At 50.5% G+C, this 23961-nt stretch overlaps 1 protein-coding gene across 8 annotated transcripts in view; it reads right to left on the reverse strand.

The window, feature by feature from the left end:
• CAMTA1 (calmodulin binding transcription activator 1) overlaps positions 1-23961 on the reverse strand; it is a 295455-nt gene that overhangs the window by 35342 nt on the left and 236152 nt on the right. For 6 of the 8 annotated variants that reach the window (XM_063353609.1, XM_063353605.1, XM_063353607.1 and 3 more), the window contains 4 exons: positions 16022-16162; positions 11861-13716; positions 8693-8819; positions 7797-7931 (listed from right to left, as the gene is read on the reverse strand). In XM_063353609.1, the coding sequence (XP_063209679.1) occupies positions 7797-7931; positions 8693-8819; positions 11861-13716; positions 16022-16162 (2259 nt within the window). Of the gene's footprint in view, positions 1-254; positions 1243-7796; positions 7932-8692; positions 8820-11860; positions 13717-16021; positions 16163-23961 lie in introns of those variants that run through there. The other 2 variants (XM_063353610.1, XM_063353611.1) reach the window with 2 other exon arrangements.

Below are 23961 nucleotides of genomic sequence, written 5' to 3' on the forward strand. Positions count from 1 at the left end.
GCTATCGTCCTGCCGCACGCGCGATGCTACAGTACAAGTGCTGTCACAACTCTGAACCTGCACCGTAACATCACCAACAAGGGAGGGAAACGCCACCGCGTCCCGCAGCTGGGGGCACAGGGAGGAGGGGGAGGAACAGCGAGCTTAAAAAAGCGCGCATTCACACTGTAGGTACAGTCGAGTGACGGACAACACAGAAGCATGCAGATGTAACCAAACTGATACTGCACGACACACCGTCCCGACATACTTACTGGAAGCAGTACTTGGTCACACCTGCGCAGGGTGGGAGTCCCAGACCCCTCTGCAGCACCTCTACCGGCTGCCGGGCAAATAAACCCCCAACACCTGGCAGGGGCGGACTGACCTGGGAGTCTACAGAGGCATCAGCGGGGGCTCCAGCCGGCGTCTGGCGCGGACCCTGCGGCAGGGGCGGTCGGAGCGGGCTCCCCCAGACCCGGCCGTCGCCTTTCGCATCCTCGCCGCGCCGGAGCTCCTCGGTCCCGCCGGCGGGAGCCTCAGCGCTGCCCGCCCCGCACCTCCGCGGCGCAGGGGCTAGCGCTCGCCGGCATGCCCCGGGAGGGGGAGAGCCCCGGCCGCGGCGGCCGGGCGACGTCCGGCGGCGGGGGGCATGGCGGGGCGCAGGGCTGCCCGAGGGCTGGCGCCGGAGGGCAGCGCCGCAGCACGGGCGGGCTCCGGGGCAGGCTCCAGCATGTGGGAGACCTGCGAGTCTCCCCGCACGGCGACGGGCCGCGCCTCGCCCGCACCGGGCGGCTCACAGAGGGGACGCGGCTGCCGCCCACCGGAGCCCGCGGACGGGCCCGGGACAGGAACCGCGGGCGGCCGACAAAAGCACCGGCGTCCCGGGCGACGGATCAGGCGAGAGGCTGGCAGCCGGCGGGGCGGCGGCCCCGGCTACCCCGGGCGCGGCCGAGGGCCCATGGCGGCGCCCGACACCCCCTCGCACCCGCCGGTACCCGCTCCGGGGCGGGCGGCCCCGAGACCCCGCCGCCGGGCGCTGCGGCTCAGGCTGCCTCGGCGGGGAGCGGGGTCCCGCCGCCGCCCTCAGCCCACGCCGGGGCCGCCCGGCGCCGCCATAGCGGGATACCAGCCCCGTCCGACGCCTCCCGCCCGCGCTCAGCGGCGGCCGGCTGCGCCCGCGGGCGGCGGGAGGCGGCTGCGGCCGCCGCCTTCCATTGTCTGTGGCGGCGCGGCCCCGCTCCCCCCGCCCCGCTCCCCCCGCCGGGCCCCGCCCCGCGGCTGACGTCACCCGCACCCAGCGCCGGCCGCCGCCGCGCTCACAGCGCGCGCCCCGCGCTCGGCGGCCCCGGGGAGCCCGGCCGGAGCCCGCCGCGGCACGGACGCGGGCAGCGACCGAGCTGTGCCCGCCCGGCGGCCCGGTCCCGGTCTCCGCCCCGGCCGGAGGGCGAGTGCCGGTGCCTGCGGGAAACGCGCGCCCACACGGCGAGCTCCGGTAGCACGGGATTCAGGGCCGGGACGTGCGATACCGGCGTCACGCTCAAGCCTGCAGGCTCTTGCGTGCAGCTCTGGTCATCTCGCTACACACAAAATAATTACAGTGTTGCTAATTGCCCTATTAAGGCACATCTGCAGAGCGTTAAAACCCGACGTAAAGCGTCAGAGACAGTCCGAGCAGGTACTGGATGGAAAAGCGCCTGCAGAGCCCAGCGCCGACCCACCCGCGGCCCGAGGGAAAACACACTGTGCAGAGGCACCGCTCGACGCCTGACCATAAAGTCAGGCTGGCTCAAAAGACAACGTCCAGAAAGGGAAGGGAAATCCTCCTCACCTTAATTCAACCACATTATAGCCAAGCAGAAAAGGATGCTCTGGGAAACGCAGCCAACGCAACAGAAGAAGAGCGCTCTGAAACAAGGGTGGCAGCGCAGGCTGTCCTTAATGGTCGTGTGCGAAAGGAAAAAAACAACAACCCAACAATTCCCAACAGGAACACAAACATGACAGATCAGGAGTCAGTAAAGAAGAGAGGAGGATGAACAGAAACATTTAAAGTTTACAGTGGCATCCACGTCCCGTACCAACGCTCCTGCTGCACCCACAGCCCCGTAACACAGTACAAAACCTTCATCCCTATTCCCGAAGAGAACCCAAACATATAATCTTTTATGGTAAAATCCAAGATGTAAAGTTAAGCACCCAGTGACCTCGATCCAAATGGAGGGAGGAGTGATGAAACAGTGATACTGTTCATGAACATGGAGTCTTTTCTACCAAAATTCTCTTATGGCAGTGAAACAACATTTCTAAGGACCTCACCGATCCTGAACACGTCTCTCCTGTAAGACTGCTGTCTGCATCTCATCACACCTGCACGCTACAAAGGGCATCTGGTCCCAGCAAACAGACATCCTCCGTGGATTTTGGTGATGAACATCTGCCACCTCGCACGCTTACCACCATGTTACAGAAATCCTGTACCTGCCAAACTGTGAAATGCCACAGGGAGCACACACACGCTGTGCTGTCACAGACAACTTGCATGCATGTGACCCCATCCACCTCCCGCATGCCGAAATGAGAGTTTGGGTGCCACAGGTATGGCCACGTCACACCAACATGAGTGAGCCACCAAACCCCCCAGTCTTTTTTATGTTTTCCAGCTGGGAAACACAGCCAAATCTTAAACTGAGAATCCAGCAGTAGCTGAAAGGCTGCCTGTTACGCTCTCTTGCATCAATGCCATTTCTATTCAGTACCAGTCACACCCTCATCCATGCCATACAGTTCACTCGTTGCCTGCCCATATCTTTAAGTTCTGTTTGGGCTCCCTATAGCAGCACTTACCCCTCCACAACCTCTTTTCTGCAGATGCATAAGCATAACGCCAAGAAGCACTCACACCAGTCTCCCTGGAATTTCTGATCACGCCCCACGCCAAGGAAACACCATCACTACAGACATCTTCTGAAAGCGGCAAAGGCTTCAGAGGAGAGCAAACCCACCTGCGTTCCTCTGGAAATCTGTACGAAAAAGCCCTTCTAATTTATTACACATCTGTCACTAGAAGATCTCTGTCCTTCACTTCAGAAGGGGTTTCGTTTGCTTTCTGTTTTTCTTAAGAGAACCTCTTCTCAGGCAGTGAATGAAAAGTGAGGTCAAACGGCTATTTGACACAATGGCTTCTGAAAACTATCGGTTTTATAGAGAAAAAAGAAGAGGCTGCCAAGTTTATCAGGGGGGATCAGGATCACATGGGAGTGCTTCCTTTATGAGAAGAAGAAAGGCTTTCTTTCTTTTTAAGGAACACCATGATTCTAATTAACTAGAAAAAAAATATGCAAGAACATCAGCAGCGAGTGTCATTTGTAAAAGATCTAATTCATCTGTGGGGTAAAATAAGGAAAACTCAGAATATAACAAGGGTGGCTGTCCATAGTTCGGAAAGGTGCGCTATGCTTTATAGCGCAGCATAGACACTGGAGAAGGATGAAGCCCTTCAGAGGATGGGCACCCAACATGCTGCTCCTTCAAACTCCCCCGCACGTTCCTTCGCTTGGCTCGGTACAGTCCCACAAACAGGAGGCAGGGAGGGATGTGGTCTCACAACACTTCCCGTCATTTGCAGTACTGCTCCCTCTTCCCATTGGCCAGTACTTGCTCTGTGCTCAAAAAGGTGGGATTTTATCCTTGTCCCAAGCTCGCTACTTCCAACAGGAACAATTACTATAAACCAGGAAATTATGTAATGAAATGTTTTTCTCTGGGAAACTCGATTCCCACTGTTTCACTCAAAACACCCTCCTGTTCATTGTATTTCCCCCAGAGCCGGAGCCCTACACGCACTGTTTACATGGTCCCTGAATAATCATAAGAATTATTTGCCTTTAAAAAAAAAACTTAAAGCAAAAGTTGCTATAACTGCTTAAAAGAAGGAAGCACGATATATCATACCACTGCTGCTCTCTGCTAGTGCAGTAGCCAGGTGGAAGCAGATCCGGCCAAGACGCTGCACAGGCCCAAGCGTGGCTCCCACGGCATTCCTCTGTGGCAGAGGGTACAGCAATGTCCCCCGGCCAGCAGCGTCTCTGCTCTGAGCCTGCACTGAGAGCTGCTCAGCGTGCAAAACAGTTTGTGCTCACTTCTTCCTGCTGGTCACCGTGGAACTCTGGTTTTGCACGCTTGGTTTCAGATGCTTCTTCGTTGAAGTGTGGAAACTTCTACAGAGGCGTGATTCCCAGTGTGCTTACTACCTTAGCATTAACCGGGAGCCATCCATACTCGAGAACAGCAATTTTATGTACATATCTATTTTATTTATTGGCTTTGTTTACGCCATATCTTTTCATGATTGAGGTACTACTGTCTGCCCTTTCACTTCTGAAGCCTGTGTAGCACAGCCCGTTACTGCAAAGGCATACACCACCTACACAGTTCTCAAGCAGAGCTTGCCGAGAAATGGAAGCCACTACGCCGCGAGCTGGGCATGGTCAGGCAGCTAAAGACTCGCCTCCTTAAGAAAAAAACACAGGCTAAAGGTTTTCAGGTATCTGCAGAACTGAACAAAGAAGGCGGATTAATTTTTGTCTTAACGTAACTGAAAATATACAGTTCACATATAGGATGTCTTTGTCCTTATTTTAAAAAGATTTGTGGAAGACAACGGTTTATCTGAACCTATGGAAGATGGGAATTGCTTATCCTTTTACTATGCTGTTCCTGGGGTATGGCTGACTGTTAACCCTGCCTCTCTTGCAGCAGTCATGCTAGCTGGAATCATTAACTGTGTTTTAACAGCGTAGTGCAAAGGAACTCAAAGTGTTCCATTCAGTTAATTAAAAAGAATTTTAAAATTCTAGTCAATATTTTGGGACTACAAATATTCCTTGAAATCCTTCCCTCAAGACTACCTAACAGGCGGCAGGACACGGAGTTGAAGCAGGGCAATTAAAGTAAACAGAGAAGACAGGGATTTGGTTATTTATTCTATTGATAGAATCAACTCACATTAGCTTATACCTTAGCTAGCTAAGCTAACATTTGTTCTCTAAGAACAAACGGAAGATGTTGCTGGTCCTTTAAATAAGAGTGTAATTTGCTCCCTTTGGAGCGCTGTGCATCAAGGCAGAGGCTTCTGATAAGTCACGGTTAGTATAATTATTCAGTCGTTTTCCCTGAAGGGCCTCTGCAATGCAGCGGTCCTTTTACTTTTTTTTTTCCCTCCCTGTTAGCAATGCCCTAGTTTGTTCACTGCTGCAGTCCCCCTCCCCTCCACCATCACCACATCATGACAATCTCTAATTGAGAGATTGCCCGCTAACCAGGAGCTCCCAGACAAACTGCAGGAACACCAGAGGCAGTACTCGCAGCCACCTTCTGCAGCTCCTCCAAATTCACCAGCACTGAGGGATTTGTCAAACAAGGGTTTTAAAACCTATGCGCTTTGCATGCCACGCCAGAGAGATTGCTAACAGCTGAATATCAATCTCCATCACATCAGTATCGGCTGTACTTCACATGCAACGTGCAGCCTCGGTAGCAGATGAAAAACACCTGCAGACTCTTCCAATACTCAGATGTCAGGCAAACTCAATTTTGATGCCGAGCATGTGCACTTCCTCTTTAAGAGCTATTTCCATTTCTGTTTGCAAGTATGCCTCTACAGCCAAGTCACAAACCTCTCTTTATTCCTGCAAAAACCACAGTGATTTGTCTCTATTCCACTCGTGTCTACATCGTAAGCAGTGATGCCCCAACTTCCTTGAAATGTCCCTCTTGTATGTGGCATGAGAAACACAGCAGCTACAGTCAGAAACCGGAGACAAACCGAATGTCTGTGTTCTGTGGCACTGGGGGCGGGAGGCGGGGAGAGCCAGGACGGACTCGTTGGTCTGCTGCTAATATTAATGGATAACCTTGAACAGCTGCAGATACAGGTACCGTGCCACTGGAATCATGCCTGATGCTACTTTGAAGGAAATTCTGTTTTCTTATTATTTCCCCCCCGAATTGTCTCCAAAAGCATCATCTCAGACCCTGCACACGTACACATGCTGCTCTGCCAGAATCCAGCTAGAAACGGCTCCTCCTCACCTGCAGCGTCACGTTCCACAGACGAACCGCGGATGCTCTCATCGGCAGTGTCAGGGTGCGCAGACTCGACCCACATGGCTAGTCCCTAGGCTCACAGCTGCTAATGGTATGGAGAAAGCTTCTAATGAACGCTTAAATGAAGAAAGCTTCTCCTGTCAGGGCTTCCCAGACAGAACGAGGGAGCCCATCAAAAACCTTTCAAACACCACCTGCCTACACTGACATGTGGCTGGCCTGGATTAAGCTTAAAACTGTTCAGTATTTCTCCAGTTAACAGTTCAAAGTATTTGCCATGTTCATCAAAGCTATAAAATAACGACACAGTAACACATGCTTCAAATCTTTGTAATGACAGCAATATTTTAAAGGCATTAAACTGGTATCAAAAGTAATATCCACGGCAGATTTCCCAAAGCATGTGTTGTATTACAGTTACCGTGTTTGGAGCTAACAGACCAAATAGGATGAGGTTAATTGACTGAGGAGCAAACTGCTCGTTATTTCTCTTGCCTTCAGTATGGCCCTGTGCAAACAACTGCTCCTGTGACTTCTTTTGTGTAACACTTTGTAACATTAATATTAGTTTGAAATCTCTGAAGACAAAGGATCTGACTTTACCATATTTGTCTCCTGTATTTAGCAGAGAAAATAGACACTTAGCAAACGGGTCACTGAGCAGGAGTGTTGGGACTTTGCTAAGCAGATTGCACAAAATGCAGTGCCCCAGCAGCTGGCTCTCCCTGATGAAGAAGATGAAAGCAGTATTACCGCCCTCTCCCCGCCTGTCACAGAAACCAGCTCTTGCCCTGCGTCTCCTTGGTCTGAGTTGAAGCTGCATCTCTCCAGCAATCGCGCTCAGGAAGGGAAATGGAGGTTTCAGGCTCCTCAGTTCCCCTGCTATCCTTCTCATCTTGCTCCTTTATAAAACGCGTTTTTGGGGGCATAGGGTTAGCTGAACCTAAAACTTGCACGCACAGAGTTGCCGTTCAAATACGGAGCCTGTGTTCCCACCCCTCAGTGTGACATTTAGGCACCGGAGATCTGTTCTGATCAGTTCTGGATTCTTCTGCCAACTGCTTGGCTAAGACCTAACGCTATTAGGGTGTCCATCTCATCCCTGCAAGGCACAAGGGATGCTCTTATGAGTCTAAAAAGGCTGATTGTGGCTGTTGTGCGCCAAAGCATGCCTGGCTTGCCGTCAGCACAGACTGCTCTGGCACTGAGACTCCCAAGTGTTTGGCAGAATCTGTATCTGCCCCATTTGGTGACTCCTAGATAACGAAGTGGGATGTGGACATCACAGCAGTGGCTGACTGTAAAGTCTCATAATTCCTTAAATTGTCTCACCATCTTCCCACTTTCTGCTTATGTAAATATACATTTTTCTAGACAAGCTCAAGTTTCAGAGTCCTCAGGGAAGACAACTGCAGGGCAGATGCTCCTCTCCTGCTAGGTATTGGGCAGTCCCTGTTTTGTCGAAACAATCAGCTTTCTATTGAAAGACAACATCCCTTTGTCTTCTTCCCATCAAATGCAGCCACATTTTGTCCACATCAAAAGAACCAATAAGAAATTTCAGCACGAGGTCTTTGATTAATTGTGCGACAGACCTTCCCCACAGCACAAACTCGCCCCTCTACATCCCTCCCCCACACCAGGAGCTGCTCCTTTCATTCACAGTCCTACCATCCGGTGAGCTTTGTTAGAGTATTACATGGTCTTACCATCCAAGGACAGCCAGTCATGCTGGGAGGAAGGCAGGGTTGGCAGAGCTCTGGCTTTGTATTCAAACACCACAGAATTGGAGATGATCTGATTGTTGAAGGCAACTTGCAAAGTCACAAGCCCAGTGTCATGAGCTAAAAGGAAAGAACGTGTGGTAAGAGAGACGTCCCCGCAGAAATGCACGGCTAGGTATTATCCTATTGATCTCCCATGCGCTAAATTGCAGGCTGAGAGCAGATGCAATGTGAGCAGAGGGGGTGTTTGACAATATTTTTGTGACTAGACAACTAAAGAGTCCAAAATGCCAATCTGTATTTTCAAACATGAAGGTTGTAAGCTTAAGAGTCATCTAATGGGTTATTTTGGCAGGAGGCCGAATCACATGTGTTCCTAAAGATTACCCAGCCTCACTGCATTTCCAGTGGGAAGCTGGGGCCTAGCAACAAAGTAAAGCTATTCTGCATACACTTGAAGTCACATACTGAGGGCCATCACTATGGAAAATCTCTGCAGGGAGGTTGGAGGTGTTCTCACCCTGTGAGTACCAAGGACAAAGTGCAGCATATAGGCAAATTAAGATGGCAGCAGAGCAGTGAGTGCACCCCCTGAATAACAGTTGCTCTTTAATCTGCTATTTCAAAACTAAAGAAATGCTTAGAACTGTTTCATATAATTATTTTAAAGCTAATTCAGAGCTTCTAAACAATATTCATTGTGATGTATCAAGATCCTAAATTGCTCTTGTCACGGTAAATAGGTCAAAGAAAAAGGAAAAGCTTCTCAATGTTTATGCACTACCTTTCACAACGGGTCCATGAGTTTAGTAAAGATATATACACGACACTATTAGGCTACGAACTTGCTCTGAAACCACTAGGAGAGAGGTGTTCCTTACCTGGGCAGTAGCAGCGCAGTACCCCTGGCTGAATTAAAGATGCAGGCACTGAGATCTGATCAAACAGACAGCTGTAATTATTGCTGGCTTCCTGCCATGGACCAGTAATTAGGACTTTTACTCCTCCCTGTGAAGAAAAGAGGCAGGGTAAAAACAACATTAGAGAAGAAGCCATCCCCAGAGAGGACCATGCACTGAGATGGCTGAACAGCAAACTGCATCATGAGGGCTAAGGGCAGTGCCAAGCTAACACCAGTCAACACCAATGCCCCGGTCTTCCAGCACTGTGGGAGGGACGCAAACAGTATTCCATAGCAGAGCGTCTTTGCTTCTCTTCACTCGCTCTGTTTCCCGCTCCTGCCCATACGCTCAAGTCCTGTGCTTTGCCAGTGGGACCCTCACCACAGACCACTGCCTGCCTTCTGGTCACTCACCAGCTCCGAGATCAGTGATGGCAAACCCCTTCCATGCTGCACGCCAGACACCCCTCCACCAGGCAGCTCCTGGTGCCCCATCCTGCCTCATGCCCGCCATCAAATCACAGAATTGTCTAGGGACCCTTCAGATCATCGCCTCCTCATGCCCACCATGGCCTCCTCGTGCCCCCCATCACGGGCACCAGGCTTGTTTCCTTGCCACTGGAAAGAGCCACAGGTCAGTCACAGCGAGCACGCCGCACACTCGCCATCGCCGCCCCGACCCTGCCGGTGCGGGTGGAAGGCTGCTGATAGGGAAAGGACACAGAAGGTGAGACATCGCCTCCAAAGCCACAACTGGAACCACAACAGGAGCTGGACCATGGCTCCGACAGACTGCGATGTCGGAAGATCTCAGTTAAAAGCAGCAATCGCAGGACTTGCCCTTTCCTGGGTACTGGGAACCGGGTTAAGCAAGTAAGGGTGACACCAGCGGGTGACCCGGAGCGGAGCTGTGTCTGCAGAGCGGCGCTCGGCCGCGGGTCCGGCTGCCCTGGCCGGACCCCGCCGGGCTCCTCTGCCCAAGAGCGCGGCCCCGAGCCGGGCCCGGCCGCTGCTGCCGGCGCGGGGTCCGGGGACACCCGCGCTCAGGCCCGTGGGAGCGGGCCCGGGTCCTCGCGCGCTCTTCGGGGACAGCAGCGCCCGTCGGGGCCGCCGCAGGCCCCAGCCCGGCCCGGCCCTGCCCTTCCCCGCGGCCGTGCTGCCCTCGGGCGGCCGCCGGCGGCAGCGCGGCCCGCCCGCCCCGGGGAGGCGGCTGCACCGCGGCGGAGGCCGCCAGAGGAGCGCCGGGGACGGCGGGAGCGCCCGGGAGGCCGGAGCTGCCCCCCGGCCGGCCGGCAGCGCCGGGCCCGGGGCCGCGCTCCTACCGGAGCCCGCCTGACCCTCCGGCGGCCGCAGCGAACACCGGCGGCGGCGAAGGGCCGGGGCCGCTCCGAGCTGCCCGCAGACCGGGGCCCGGCCTCGGGGTAGGGCCGCAGGCGGCCAGCGCGACCCTGGACCCGAGCTGGGTTTGACAGACGTTCTGCCGGGCCGTGCAGAGGGGTTTGGCTTCATGGCCTGTGTAAAACAGGTACCAAACAAGCTCTGCCAGCAGGAGTCGAACAATTCATTAGTGTAGCAACGGATAACAAAAAAAAAAGGTTTCCATGGTAGCAGCAAAAAAGAAAGATTTGCACCAGAAAGGCTGGAGGTTTGCTGTTAGGGTTTTTTTCTTGATTTTGGGGACCTTCTACACACACAAATGTCAGGCTAACTGTCCAGACAACAGGTACGGCAGAAGCAGTGTCTGTAGCTCAACATAGCCAAACGCCCCCAAAATACCGAGCTTCTTGCAAACGAAGCCTAACTGGGTTCAGTCACTAACAGACCGTCATTGCACTACTGTTCACGTAAAGCAGTCAGTCAGATAACACTAGGGGCGACCAGCGCTGACACTCGAGCTTGTGTCATCTCCAGAGAAGCAGAAGACTGGCATTCAGACCCAACTGCACCACGGCCAAGAGGAGGTAAACTCCAGCTGGTGGTGAGTGGTCGATGGTCAGTGACCACCTTGTCTCAGAGAGGACTCTGTATTTGGCAGCTGGCAGAGGTGAGGCCCCTGGGCATCCCCTGTCCCAGATGGGCCAGTCACCAACAGCGGGTGAGGCTAACGAGCAGTGGGGTGCCTTCAGCTGCCTGCACAGCCACCCTGCTGGCCACCATGGGCTTGTCTGGAGAGAGAGCAACTAAATGGAGGGCAGAAACTCCTCAAGGAGGCTTTTCGTCAGCGCTCATCGGCCATTCCTGCACGCTGGCAACCTCAGTTTCTTTCCATCTGCAGAGGGAACACACATGTTTTCACACCAAGTACCATATTGCAGAACCACTGAATACCATCTCATCACCTGCTCCTCTAACACCATGGTCCTGGAGCTGTCACAGGATAGTCCAGATGATGATTAAGCCACCTTATCTGCTCATTATTGCATATTTCTGCTGCCTCAACCCCTAGCAAACTCGCCACCCGGGGTGTCAGATGTACACTTACTGGGGGTGGTATCACAGGACTGAAAATCAGCGCTAGTCAATGGGAACAGAGAGATCTTTTCCTGAGCAGTTACTTACACATCTCCGTAAGGTAACAGATACAATAGTGCTCCAAGACTGGGCTTCCAAAAACACAAAGGACCATTTTTTTAATTCAAAGCAACCCGCCTCTCCATTACTGGCTCAAAACAGCCTCTTTCCTCTGGCATTCCTTCACGGCAGCAAAGTCTGTGCTGCTGACATTTTTACCTTGTGGTGCATGTGACTGATTTTGGCTAATCTGTGGGATGGAGGCAAATGCTGAACTCATTAAGGCAATGAAGGTCCGGAATTATTCTGCTGAGAACATCAGAGCCAGACTTAAGGATCAGCTCCAGTTGTGCTAGGTGGCACCATGATGGCATCATGCGGGAAACACTTTGCTTTTCAATGAAACAAAACATTTCTGTTAGGATGCTTCCAAAGTGAAGAAAGGGCCCTGTCAGGGTAATGAAGGGCTTAATTAAAAGTACACTCAGACATTCAAATAGCCTTGGATTCTTTGACTTCTACGAGAAATATTTTAAAAGCCTTGTCAAATTTTAACGAAACAGTCCTTGGGAGCCCTTACTAACAAGCAATGAAAGATAAAGCAGTAAACGTCAATGAGTGAAAGCCCTGGACTTACCTCAGGGTACGACCATTCTGGTGAATAATCTGTCACCATGAACAAGCGCCCGCTCTGCTGCAGCAACCCTAAAGTGCCTTGTGCCGCAGCTGCCGAGACCACCTCAGCCACATGCATGTACGCCATCGTGCTGGCCCCGTTCTCTGTGCTGCTGAGCTGCATGTTGGCCTGCTGAGGGCTGCAGCAAGGAATGCACATTTCAGCCTGGCTGTAGGTTGCTCTGTTACTGTCTTCAGGCTGAGAGAGTCCGGCACTGTCCCCTGACACCAGCTGGTGTCCATAGAGAGCATTGCTCCCACCTTCTACCGATATGAAATCGTTAATTAGATCAGAAAACTGGTTGCTGAAGGAGATGTCAAAGTGGTCCAAGTTAAGCTCCATGTTGGAGGAGTTATTTAAGCTGGGATGGGCCACAGGATAGAGTCCTTGTACCATGTTTCCTTGGAGAATAGGGAGATTGTTCCCGTTCCTGATGCCCCCGTTGGCCTCAGGCTGCAAGTAGTGTTCTGTGCTGCAGGCCTGAAGATCCCCTGATTTAAGCAGATTTTCGTTCCCTTCTGCCTGCTGGGAGGTCTCCATGGGAACTTCAGCTTCTGCAGTCATAGCCTGGAAGTTTGCTTGGAACTGCATGAGCTGGAGAGAAGAGGAGGACTCTATTCTGGTTTCCACTGTGCCATTACAATTGGAAGTGGTTTGGGAGGAGGACTCTGTTTTCACACTGGGGATTCCTAACGTGCTCACAAATGAGCCACTTGTGTCATTCAAATTGTTGTGAGCGTTTTGCTCAAGGGGAAGAGGTTTGCTGGCATCCTGCAGAAAGAAGCTGGGGGAAGGTGTCTGATGAACGTGAGGGCTCTGGACAGTCTGATTGAAGCTGGAAGAATAGTCCTTGTTGGAGTCAATGGCACTGAAGTCCATCTGCTCCAGGGTGGTACTTGGGCTCAGACCTCCTCCAGATGGAAGCAAACCTGAACCAGTAGTGAGGGTGAGAGTGTTAGATGCAGAAGTGGAGGAAAATGCTTCTTTGGACATCTGTTGTTCGAAAGATGTGTCCTCAGTTTTAATTTCTTTTGTAAGGGTTGTATTGAAGTTGAAGCTACGTTCTGTTGTGGGTGACTGCCTTATGTTGGTACTGATGCTGTCACTTTTCATTCCTCCTCCACCATAAGTCTGCCCTTGCTTGGGATTGTTAAGAAAACAGTCTGGGTCAAAATTCATGGTGGTTTCTGGAATTTTTCTGTTTCCATCTAAAGTTGTGGAGAGCACAAGTTCCTCGGAGACAGTGCTGGGTAGCATCGACAAGCTCTCTGAACTGCCGGTTGTTGGAAAAGCAAATTTGTGTCCATCTGAACTCACAGCAAGTACCAGTCCTTGTGCAGCTGCATCTGAGGACAGAAGGTGTTGATTGGGGCCGGAGGTGGGTGACATGGTATACACAGCTTCACTGGTGACTTCGGACATAAATACGGTGGCACTTTGTGACAAGCTTCCCATAACTGAAGCTACAGCCATACTGGACACACCAGTGACGGCTGGGCTATCCGCCATATCCGGGTCGCTATTTAATCCACTGCTGATGGACACGGGAGAATTCTGGGTCGTGTCGGGGACCTCCACCTGGTTGGTGGAAGAAACCTCAGTGCTGTTTTGATGGAGCAACACCGGTTTTGCCACTTTGCCGTTCCTCTTCTCTCGGCTGGAGGCCTTGCCATGGCTGTGCTCGTTCTTGCCTTCAGAGACATCGTTATTTTGTACCTCTGAATGAGCGCTGTACCCACCTGTCCTTGGTTCGACCTTTGGTGATATGATGCGATGTTTGGCACTGTTACACTTGTGATGCACACTGCTTCCTGCCCCTGTGCCAGAAAACAACATTTGCCATTCAGTAAATGCAAAATTAAGAGGATGCTAGCTACGTCTCTCATGGCTGTACCAAGAGAGAGCTGTGCTTACACACTTGTGTGCGTGTGAGAGAGCGCGAGCACACGTATGGACGAGCAAGAGAGACCTTGGAAATAAAATTAACTTCTTGCAAGTGCCAGATTTACAGCTCTCTTTCCATTTAATGCCTAGATCCATCGCGTGCAATGACAGCAGCCACAAAACAGGCACCTGTGCACCCTTCATCTCACCCCGTGTAGCACCTACCCCCTCCCCCCCCGCCACCAGACAACACGTTAGGAGGAGAGGAATCGGCATCTATGACAAGTTTTGGAGTTATTTAAACATGGCCGGTCTCAGTGCAAAGTCTGCAAAGCGAGGGCTGTTGCTGTCAGCCGTGGGTTTCTGCCTTGCAGGCCCTGCTTCTTCTGCACCACGGAGGAGACCTCAGCCCCCCACAACACAGATGCCCGGCTCTTCACGTTGGCTGACATCGGGTCTTTTGACAACCGCTCTCGTGGGCTGGATGCTGACGGGTAATCTGGAGGTGACAGATGCCATATCATGCTCCTGTCCCCAGCATCACCCTGCCATCTAGATTGCAACCCTTCTCCTCTTGTCATCATTGTGCCTATTACAGCTGCCAATCAAATTATTAAAGTACTACATTAGCCTGCACGAAGAAAGCTTTCCCTCCCATAAGGATGGTGATGTGTTTCTCTTGTTCTAAGCCGCTCATACGCTCACAGATAAACATTTTGTACTTTGAGAGGTCGCACGCAGAGCGCAGGATTAGTATCGGGGCAGCTGAAGAACGCTCAAGCAAAGGTCACCAGAAGACAACCCTCCACGGAGTTCAGCCAGCCGGTGCCTTTGCTGGCCGACAGACGATGAACATCACCTGAGTTCCTGGCAGCTTGGAAATCAGGTAGGATGAAGCAAATTCTGTCTGCAAAGGCACCTTAGCCACAAACTCTGGTGCAGGGACTGCTTTTGTTGTTGAAAGAACAGCCTATGAATTTTTGATGTTTCTTTCCTTAATTGATTCATTTTTCCTAGAATGAGGTAAGAACATTAATTATGGTACCGCATAATGACTAAAGGGGGAAAGAAACCTCCTCCTTATAGCTAATAGCTACAATTATAGATGCCATCTTCTGGGTAACATAAAGCCTCTGTGTAGCCGCTGCAATTTGCTAAATCTTTTGTTCCTTGCCCTTGAAGGGGAACCTCTCTATTATGTGCTCAAGATTTGAATCAGGTCGCTTAAAGTAGTTCAGGACGGTGCTTTTGAGACTAAACGCAATATTAAATCTCTCTATTCTCCCAGGCACAGAGATGAGCAGGAACAAGGGAGAGGCTTTCACACTGCCGTCTCTGCGGGTGACAGTAAGGAATTGGGGACGTATGTGTCAGTGTGAGAGCCCTCACAAAACAAAGCGATACTGTTATGTTAAAAAGCATGCAGTAGACTTAGCACAAGACAAAACATCAAAGGGAAGAATAAAAGGATTCGTGTTCAGATCTGCAAGCCTGGATCAAATGCTGAGCCTTAAGGGTTGAATTTTAATCCAAACTCAGGTATTTCAGAGGTCATCATTCTTACTTAAAATCTGGATTGTATAATGCAACTGCCCCCCCAAAAAAGAAAAAAGAAACCCTTTGAAGCACTGACAGCTTTCCTCTATAATTTCACTAAAGACTAATTAATGTGTCACGTATTTTACTTGACCAAAGTATACTAGGAAGGGGGGCTATAAAGCAGATGAGTTGGAAGAGTGAATCACTTGGCTTCCCACTCTCTAGATAAATTGAGAATACTAAGGATGCTGTTTCTTGCTGTCGTAGTCTCACTCAAAACAAAGCCCTATTCTTTTACAGGAAAGAAATCTCTCATATTTTCACAATACCTAAGTAAAGCCTCTCCTAGCCCAGTGATACCTTGTAATTAACCACCTGAGCACCTTTTCTTCAGCAAAATGGGCTGCGGGGCAAGGAGTTCAGAGCATGAAGTTAGAAGAACGTCAAATTTTGAGGCTTCATTAACAAAATTTGGGCATGTAGAAAAGAATATGCCTTTTTGAGCAGGTCATGTATAGAGAGCATTCATTAGAACTTGCACGTTACAAAGCATTGACATTTTTTCCAGCGGTTGCAGCTGCATCTTTTAATGCTCAAGACTTCTTCTGTCACCTCTGAATTCCAGCACTTCAGTACCGCAAGCCCTACCCCGAGTCCGGACCGAGCTGCGCTCGTTCTGTGCCCTGCCGAGGGACTCACCCAAGGTACCAGTGCAGAGACAGTTGTGTGTCCGGGGCTGCGGTTTGGTCTGGTGGCTGTCGAGGATCTGCTGCACGAGCTGTTCCACCGAGAACCCTGAACTGCTGTTTCCATTGCTGCATGTCCACTTGATGCCATGAACTGCGAAGAGAACAGTAAAACTTCCTGTCAGAAACTTCCACGACAGGCCAGAAACCATCAAAAGCCACTCCAAAAGAAGAGCAGAAACCCACTCCTGCAGCTCGTTCTCGGAACTGAAGGAGACCTATAAAGTGCGACAGTAATGGTTATTGGTTTACTATTCTCCCTGATATCTATAGGCTTCCAAATACGATTCCTGGATTAGGTACATGCAGAGGAAGAAAAACCTCAGTAGAATATCTTTCTCTATTTCAGTTTGCTGTTAATGGTGTCTCTCTAAGCTGAAAAATTGCAAGGACTATCTGTATAGTGCACGTAACCTTCATTAAAAACCTGAAAACTACTTGTGTTTCATGGAAGTAAAACAGTAAAATTCCAAGGAGCATTTTAGATTCTTTTTCTGTCTAATGTGAAAACAAAGTTAGTTTTACAATAAAATCAGCAGCCAACAAAACGCCAGTATAATAGCAAATACAAACCTTTTGCCAGGTCTTTGTTGTGAGATCCTGGTTGGCGAAAGCGAAGACTGACTTATTTTTTGGGAGTCACTAACAGACACTGCGTGAGCTCCTCCTCAGACCTCGACAACTTTTTAGGAACTTCGGAAAACGGACGGGAAGGTGACATGGCAGAACATGTTGCAAACTGAAGGTCCCTTTTCCTGGGGGCTCTTTTGGCCCGTTGGCTATTTAAATAAGAATGCTAAACTGCACGCATATAAATTTGAATAACGGCACGCTCTCAGGATTTTTTAGATGCAGATTTCCACATAATAGTGATATACTCAACCTGACTTACAATGGAAATAGCATTTATAAAATATTTTCTCCGTAATTAGTGACTCAAAGCATCTTCTGTCTCCTTTAATGTCTCTCTGAGCAATTTATATGTGCATATTATTTATTTATCCTTTGCGTGCACTAGAGCTCACTTGCAGTTTTTGGAAAGTGCTGGTTGGTGGCAACATCATTTCCAAGACATCCCCATCCCTGGCAGCTCGGGCCTGAAGCGCTGCTTCTGGTCAGGAGCGTCTCTGTCACACTCCAGCAAAGCACCTTCCTTGCACGTTGTATTCTAAAAACCCTTCACCAGAACATACCGAATCCAAGTTAAAAGTCCCACGGACTTTGGTTTTGTAGGATTAAGCTCTAAATACACAGATCCCCAGGTGGCGAAGGTCCTCGCTGCGAGGCTGTGAAATGCCGGCAGCAGCACGTCGGGCTGAGCACCGCAGTGCAGCTGGAAGCACCCGCAGGCTCTGGAGCCAGGAGCTGAAAGCTGCTTCGTGCGAGAAGATCAGAAGCAAAGGAGTGCACATTTATGACGGCTAATGACCATCGTCAGAGAGGCAGGATATCGCGTGCACCTCCTGTTGTCCTCTTTGATGCTGATTATTTGGTACGCCGTAAGCAGCCGGTGGAACAGAGCTTCTGGATCTGCTCTGTGAAGCAGTTCTATGGCTTTTTTTGTCACCTGTTGCTGTGTTGCCTCATCACCCACTGATGTTACTTTGCCTAACAGCATCTCATCTTGGTCTAGCTTTATAGTACAGAATCTGTATTTTTATTGGCCAGGCCCGATAACTTGCAGAAATGCTGTAAATAAGGTTTACAAGTATTCTTCCTCATATCACTATTTAAAGTGCTGCAGTTAGTTTAGTAATGAGTCCCTCTATGCTTGCTTGACAACTACATTTATTGTTATTGTACCCAACTGATTTTGCTTTCTAGTACGTTCACAATTTTGAATTTCCTCTTAACACGCAGTATCTGTTATTATGTCTAAGTTTAAGTGTATATATGCTTACCACTTCAGTACCTCCGCTCACATTCATTTTATTATTCTAGATACATTATTCTGTCACATGTGACATTATGCCTAATAAGTTGTTCAAATAGCAGTTTTGCAAAAAATACATTGACAGTGAGATTAAAATGCAGTAACGTATTTGGAACACTTTCGGCTATACTATATAAAGTTACTGAACTGTCATTATTCAAACTTTGCCTGAAGTTCTTTCCGGTTACTTTAGAAATGCTTTGCTAAAGAAGTGAGCTCAGACACGTGTTGCTAGACACAGAAAGCCTATTTTTCAGCAGATTGGCAGGGTTTGCTCCCCACTGCTGCTAAATCCTGCGATGAGCAGTGTATTATAGGGGGCAAGTCTGGGAAGTGAATCACGTCTCGTGGCTGGTGTATTCACAATGATGGTTCTTACGTCTGAATCCAGCTGTGAGCTGGAAGCTAAGACATATCGGACGGCTTTATAGCTGGACACCTATAGTAGCACGCCTATCATTTCCAGGCCCTCCCAGTATAACAAAGCCCCATCGTGGATCTATTGCTGCTGCGGAAAGGTCCTTCTCTATCCTCGCTCCAGCTGATCCTGATGGCTCCGGCTCCAGCTTCTGTCCACGCGGTGTGACTTTGTTTAGTGCTTACGCTCCCTGTATGTTATGAAGGTTTTAAAATAAAAAGCCAGCGAAGGGTGACAGATTGCAAAGAAATAATGTCTGGATGCTTAATGCAAATTACCCACTATATTGGCACATCCAAAATGCAGATTTTCTCCCTCCCCTTTTTAAGGAAAAACTCCTGTGAGCTGGTGAGTTGTTAGCACTGAATACCAAATACTATCAAAATAGCTTTTAACATGTCACGCTTGGCTTCCTGACACATAATGAATCAGCAGGAAAGGAGATTTTTATAGGGAAGAAAGTGCATTATGAAAGGAAGGTTAATAAAAAGCATACACACATGCTCTTCCTGTTTCTTAGTGGTTCAAAAAGTGAAACCGCTGTAGAACTATGCTTGATTAAATACAGTTGTAATGTAGGAACACAAAAAAAGGATAAAAGGATTGAAGCTCAACAAAAATTCCGGGAAGTATTTTAATCGGGTTTCTGTTCAGACTCCTCCTGCACTTCCTTATAATTTAAAATGAAAGCTGTGAACTGCTGCAGCACTTCCCTTTCCAGTGATATCACGGATGGGTCTAAAAGCTGCTGCTCTACAGCAGCAACATATCCCTTGCCACGCAGCCTCCGCACAGCGCCTGCAGCACTGAGGCACCCAGTTACTGGTATTTCGCTGGGTGCTGGGAGGAGAGGAGTGGGGACGGACGAAGATCCACAATTCAGAGTGCTGGTGCTGCTCCCAGCAGAAGTGCCTCCCACCCCTCTTTGTGAGAACAGGCTCACAGCTTTCTTCTCTTTCTTCCCTTGGGAAGAAAAGACAATAAAAATGACCTTTCCAGCATTGGCCCAGCAGCTCTCCGTTCATTAGCGCCGTCGGGACTTTGTCTGACCGTCAACAGCAAAGGGAAGAAAAATGATCTAGATTTCCAGCAAAGCAGCTTAGAAGCCAAAGGAAACTCGCACACAGGAAAATACGATTGTCCAGGTTTCTTACAACACCCTGGCTATTTCTGCCTCCTGCTGCTGCTGCCAGTACTCCGTCCTCTGCAATTACCCGCTCTGCAGTAATTACCCGGTCTGCAGCCCTTCGGTCCTCAGGTACCCTCCTCCTCCCATCACCTCAAGCCTGCCCTGTCTCTAGACCGAACACCCTCAACGGCTAAAACCCCAACCACTTCCCTCTCTGTGGTTTCCTCCACCCTACAAGCAAAACTTGTCACTAAAATACCTTCCCCACATTTAAATCTGACCATTTCATCCTTTCGAATGCTCTTAGATGTTCATTTTACACTTCCTGTCTCTACTCCAAAGCTCTCGCGCTTCTGTATCCCATAGGTTCAACACAGCTTACACATATACGTATATGCACACCACACAGTAAAACCACTCCCTACACCCTACCTTGCCCCGTTTTGACAGGTAAGGGCCCGTCTTTTGTTTTTTGAATAACAACAATGACATCCCGCACATGAAACAGGTAAGTTGGACAGGCTGACAGCGCTGGAATATTTAGAATATTCAAGGTCAGGCTTCTGTTTGTATCTCCCTCTTGATGTATCTTGGATGGCTCGCCGCAAACCTTCCTGTCAGAGTCCTGCCCTCGTCTGCTCCTGACCGACACAAAACACTCTGAAAATCCTGCAAGCGCTCACCGTAGCGCGAGCGGGTCCTTTGTCCCAGTGCCTGGATGGGAGCAAAAGCCCGGCCTTGTGTCCTACATCAACCCCACCAACTGTGGACACTGGGAGGCTGTTTCCATGGCAATGGTCAATTGGAAATGGCAGCCTCATCCCTTCAATTTTCACCACGTTGGTGTTGACAGAAGTAAAGGCCTTGCTCTGATTTCTCAGTTTGGCTGGAGGAGATTTTCATTAGATTGATCCATTCGCATCCAGACACCCACACACGATTCAGCTCTGATTCTCCAGCCCTCCACGTCCGCTCGTTATTGGTTACGAAGGACAGATTTCTGGAGCCTCGCCACTGGCGATACAGGCGGGGAAGATCACCCTGCACGTTTGCTGTACCTTTGTGACACTTCCTGAACTTTAATACCTTTGTAAGAACTCGTAGAGACATTTCACTCTTGTCCGTTCTTCAAGGAGAACTCTTTCCTCCAAAATGAGACCTTTCCTTGACGGTTTGCTCAGGCGCAGCCGGAGGCTCCACAGCAAGCGGGAAGCGCGTGAGGCTCAGCTGCCCTCAGGGGGGTGCGACTCTTCTGGAGCTGCTGGGAGTGAGACTTGTGCGACTCCTGTTTACACCTCAAGCCGTTTTTACTTGCAGCCACCCGCAGCTCAGGGCCGCTGGCACAGGGAAGGCAGAGCCGCAGCCCTTCTCCTGAGCCTACACGGGGCCCGCCGGCAGCAGAAGCCCAGGGCGCCGCCGGTTCCTGCCTCTGACCCGCTCCGCGGGGACAAAGCTGCTGCCGCGGGCCCCGATTCCTGGGGCCGCGCATGGAGCGGTTACGGCTGGTCCCGGCCGAGCTCGGCCTGGCCAGTTCGCGGGGCTCGGCCCCGGCAGCGGCCCCCGGCCCCGCTCCCTCCGCCCGGGGCTGCGGCGCCCGCCCGCGCCGCCAGGTGGCGCCAGCGGATAAGGAACGGGCGGGAGCGGCGGGGGCGCGCGCGCACGGGGGCTCCGCGTTTAGCGATAGTAGTAGCAGGATTAGACATTTTTTTTTCTTTAAATTTTCTTGCTGGGCGGTTTTGGGGGAGAAAATTCTTCCAGCGCCCCCGGCTCTTCCGCCGGGCTCCCGGCCCCTCCCGCGGCGCCGCCCGGCCGGCCCCCGCCGTGCCCCGCCGTCCCGCTGGCGGTCGGAGGCCACCCCGGACAGACGGACAATTATCATCGTTGTTATTAAACATCCCGGTGGAAGTGCCAGGGCAAGAGGACGCCACCTTAGTAGATGCTCTTGCACCGAGTCCGACAGTTCCTACGGCGGAATGCTGAGGGCAGACGGAACACTCCGGAGGAGCAGAAAGCCAAGGCTGGGGTGCCCGTGGCATCCGCGGAGAGGTTCCGTGATTCCTGCACCCGGCTTAAGATCCAGCTTCTAGGGGGACAGCAAACTATTTGGTTTACCTTTCCTCAAGTTAATGCCCATTACTGCCAACAGTCTGGTTCGTTACTACCAGCACTCCATTTCAGCGGGTGGGATTATTTCACTGTGGTATCTCCAAATGCAGTTGAAAGACTGCCCAAAGCACCAGGCGAAAAACGCCTCCTAATTTTGTTGTTTTGGCGAAGTGGAACTTCCTACAAGAGGCAGAACTCACCCTTGAGTGAAACCACGTTTCCTAAGGAGAGACACGGGAACAACCTCCTCTGGGGACAAAGGCCGCCGCGGATCTAAGAGGGAGCGGAAAGGTGCAGCTCCCGCACATGGTCCACGTTTGGAGCAGTGCATTGCAGTAACGGAAGGGGTAAGGGACACATTTGGGTGAGAAGATGAGAAATGGAGCAGGCGGCTAATCCTGGCCATGCAGCTCATGCGAACAGAGGTACTCAACGTCCCCGTGGCCAGTGGGACGTGAGAACCTACTATTGTATTCTCTTCTTAATAAAAAACCACAGCCAATTTTAGTAACGTAAATACTATTCCAGCAAAAGGGGACATCTGCATTACTAAAACCAAACTCTTTTAAGAATCTAAGTCACTTTTTACATGGAGGTCAGTTGGAATTAAGCTGGCAAGCTTTGGTTTCCACTGAGGGTCACTTTGTATCTCTGAGAAACCCTTTGGGGAATGGCAAAAATCATCCCATATAGCATTTTTGTACAACTGATCTTTTAAGATTAAATATAAAAGAAAACCTTAAACACAATTATTGAAATTGAATATAAATTTAAGTCAAGATAAAAATATCCAACAACTCAATTCTTCGAATTGCATTAATGCCCATTACTGCTATTTAAACTTCGTTCTGGGCTACAAGCATGTAATACCCCCTCCGGTTGTCACCGCACAGGGCTGCAGTTTCAGGTCACCCCCAAGAGCCCCAGAGCATTTAATTCGCACAGAAAGAAGAGAGAGAACTGGCGACCCCGGGGAGAGGCAAGGGCTGCCCAAAGGTATTGGGCCTGGCGGGTGCCACGCGAAAGCTCCACTTTCCCCGGCTGCGTCTGCGCGCGGGCGGCAGGAGCAGGAGCAATCAGTTTCCAAGCAGCAGAGGAATGAAAAAAGCTTTTTTCCGAAAGAAAGATAGCTCTTAATTATAGTGGACCTGAAACAAGGATTGCAACGTAGCACCAGCTGTGAGCCTGTAACTCATACTTTGCCAGCTGAGGGATGAGAAAGCCAAAAGGGGATGATTTGGAGAAACCCCCAACATGAGCTGGCCCACAATTTGCTGATCATATGGAGTTTATATACAGAATTCTGCTGTGCTGGATTCTGCCACTGCATTTTGCTTTTACCACCAGATGCCTCTAAGGACATCTGCTAATCTGTTCAGAGAAATCTCAAAGCAAGACTATAACGGGGCACAAGAGGGGGGGGGAACCGTAAGCAATGCCAAATTGAGGCCCATTCTTCATATCAGACATCCTGAAATGACTTACAGGTGTCTCAGACAACATTCCTGCAGAATTTTCATCTATTATCGCTGTTCATTTTGCATAATGTCCCAGAAGGTTGCATCCGCGCAGCAGCAACGCGCATGACGACCCTTTTGGTTCGGATAACCCGTCAGGATGCTGCCGACAGTCAGATCACCCCAGCTCTGCCACCGAAGCAGGGTGTTCAGTGGGGGCTTCACAGCCCTCCCTGTGCTCCCCAACAGCACTTACAGCGTGAAGACAAGGTGCCCCCTCTCCTAGCCTGGAAGGAGGTAAGAGTCACCCTGCTGGGGCCATGAACGGCGTATCCAGCCCTTCCGGGCTTGTCTGCTTCAGTCCCAAGGGCTGCGGTCTGACCAGCCAATGGTGACAGTCCAGACAGGACAACGAGGTGGTCACGGATGTCCCAGCGTGAAGGCAGGTAACACATGCATCAGAACTAAACCAAAAATGCAAAGCCGTGAAGACTGAAGTCAGGGTGATTGATTAATTAATTATTTATGGTCTCAACTCAGTTGGAGATGTTGAAAAACCCCCAAATCCTCAGAGCATCTGCAGTGAGTATTTATCTTTCATAGATGTTCAGATGGGTTAATTTCAGTCCCTTAATTAGTTCACAGACCAGTTCTGTTAGAACGAGCTAATGGCGTTTCCATAAAGCTCTCAGAGCTGTACGGCCACCCTGGAAAGGTATTTTTTCACCCATAACCACCAACGCCAGCAGTCACAGCATCAGGAACAACCACCTCCAAAGCCCATCAAGGAGCCTTGGGATCGCAGAGGTCTCCTCCGAGACCAGGACAGCAGGAGCCACCCCGCAGCAGC

Source organism: Chroicocephalus ridibundus, chromosome 16, assembly GCF_963924245.1.
Source record: "Chroicocephalus ridibundus chromosome 16, bChrRid1.1, whole genome shotgun sequence".
NCBI lineage: Eukaryota > Metazoa > Chordata > Aves > Charadriiformes > Laridae > Chroicocephalus > Chroicocephalus ridibundus.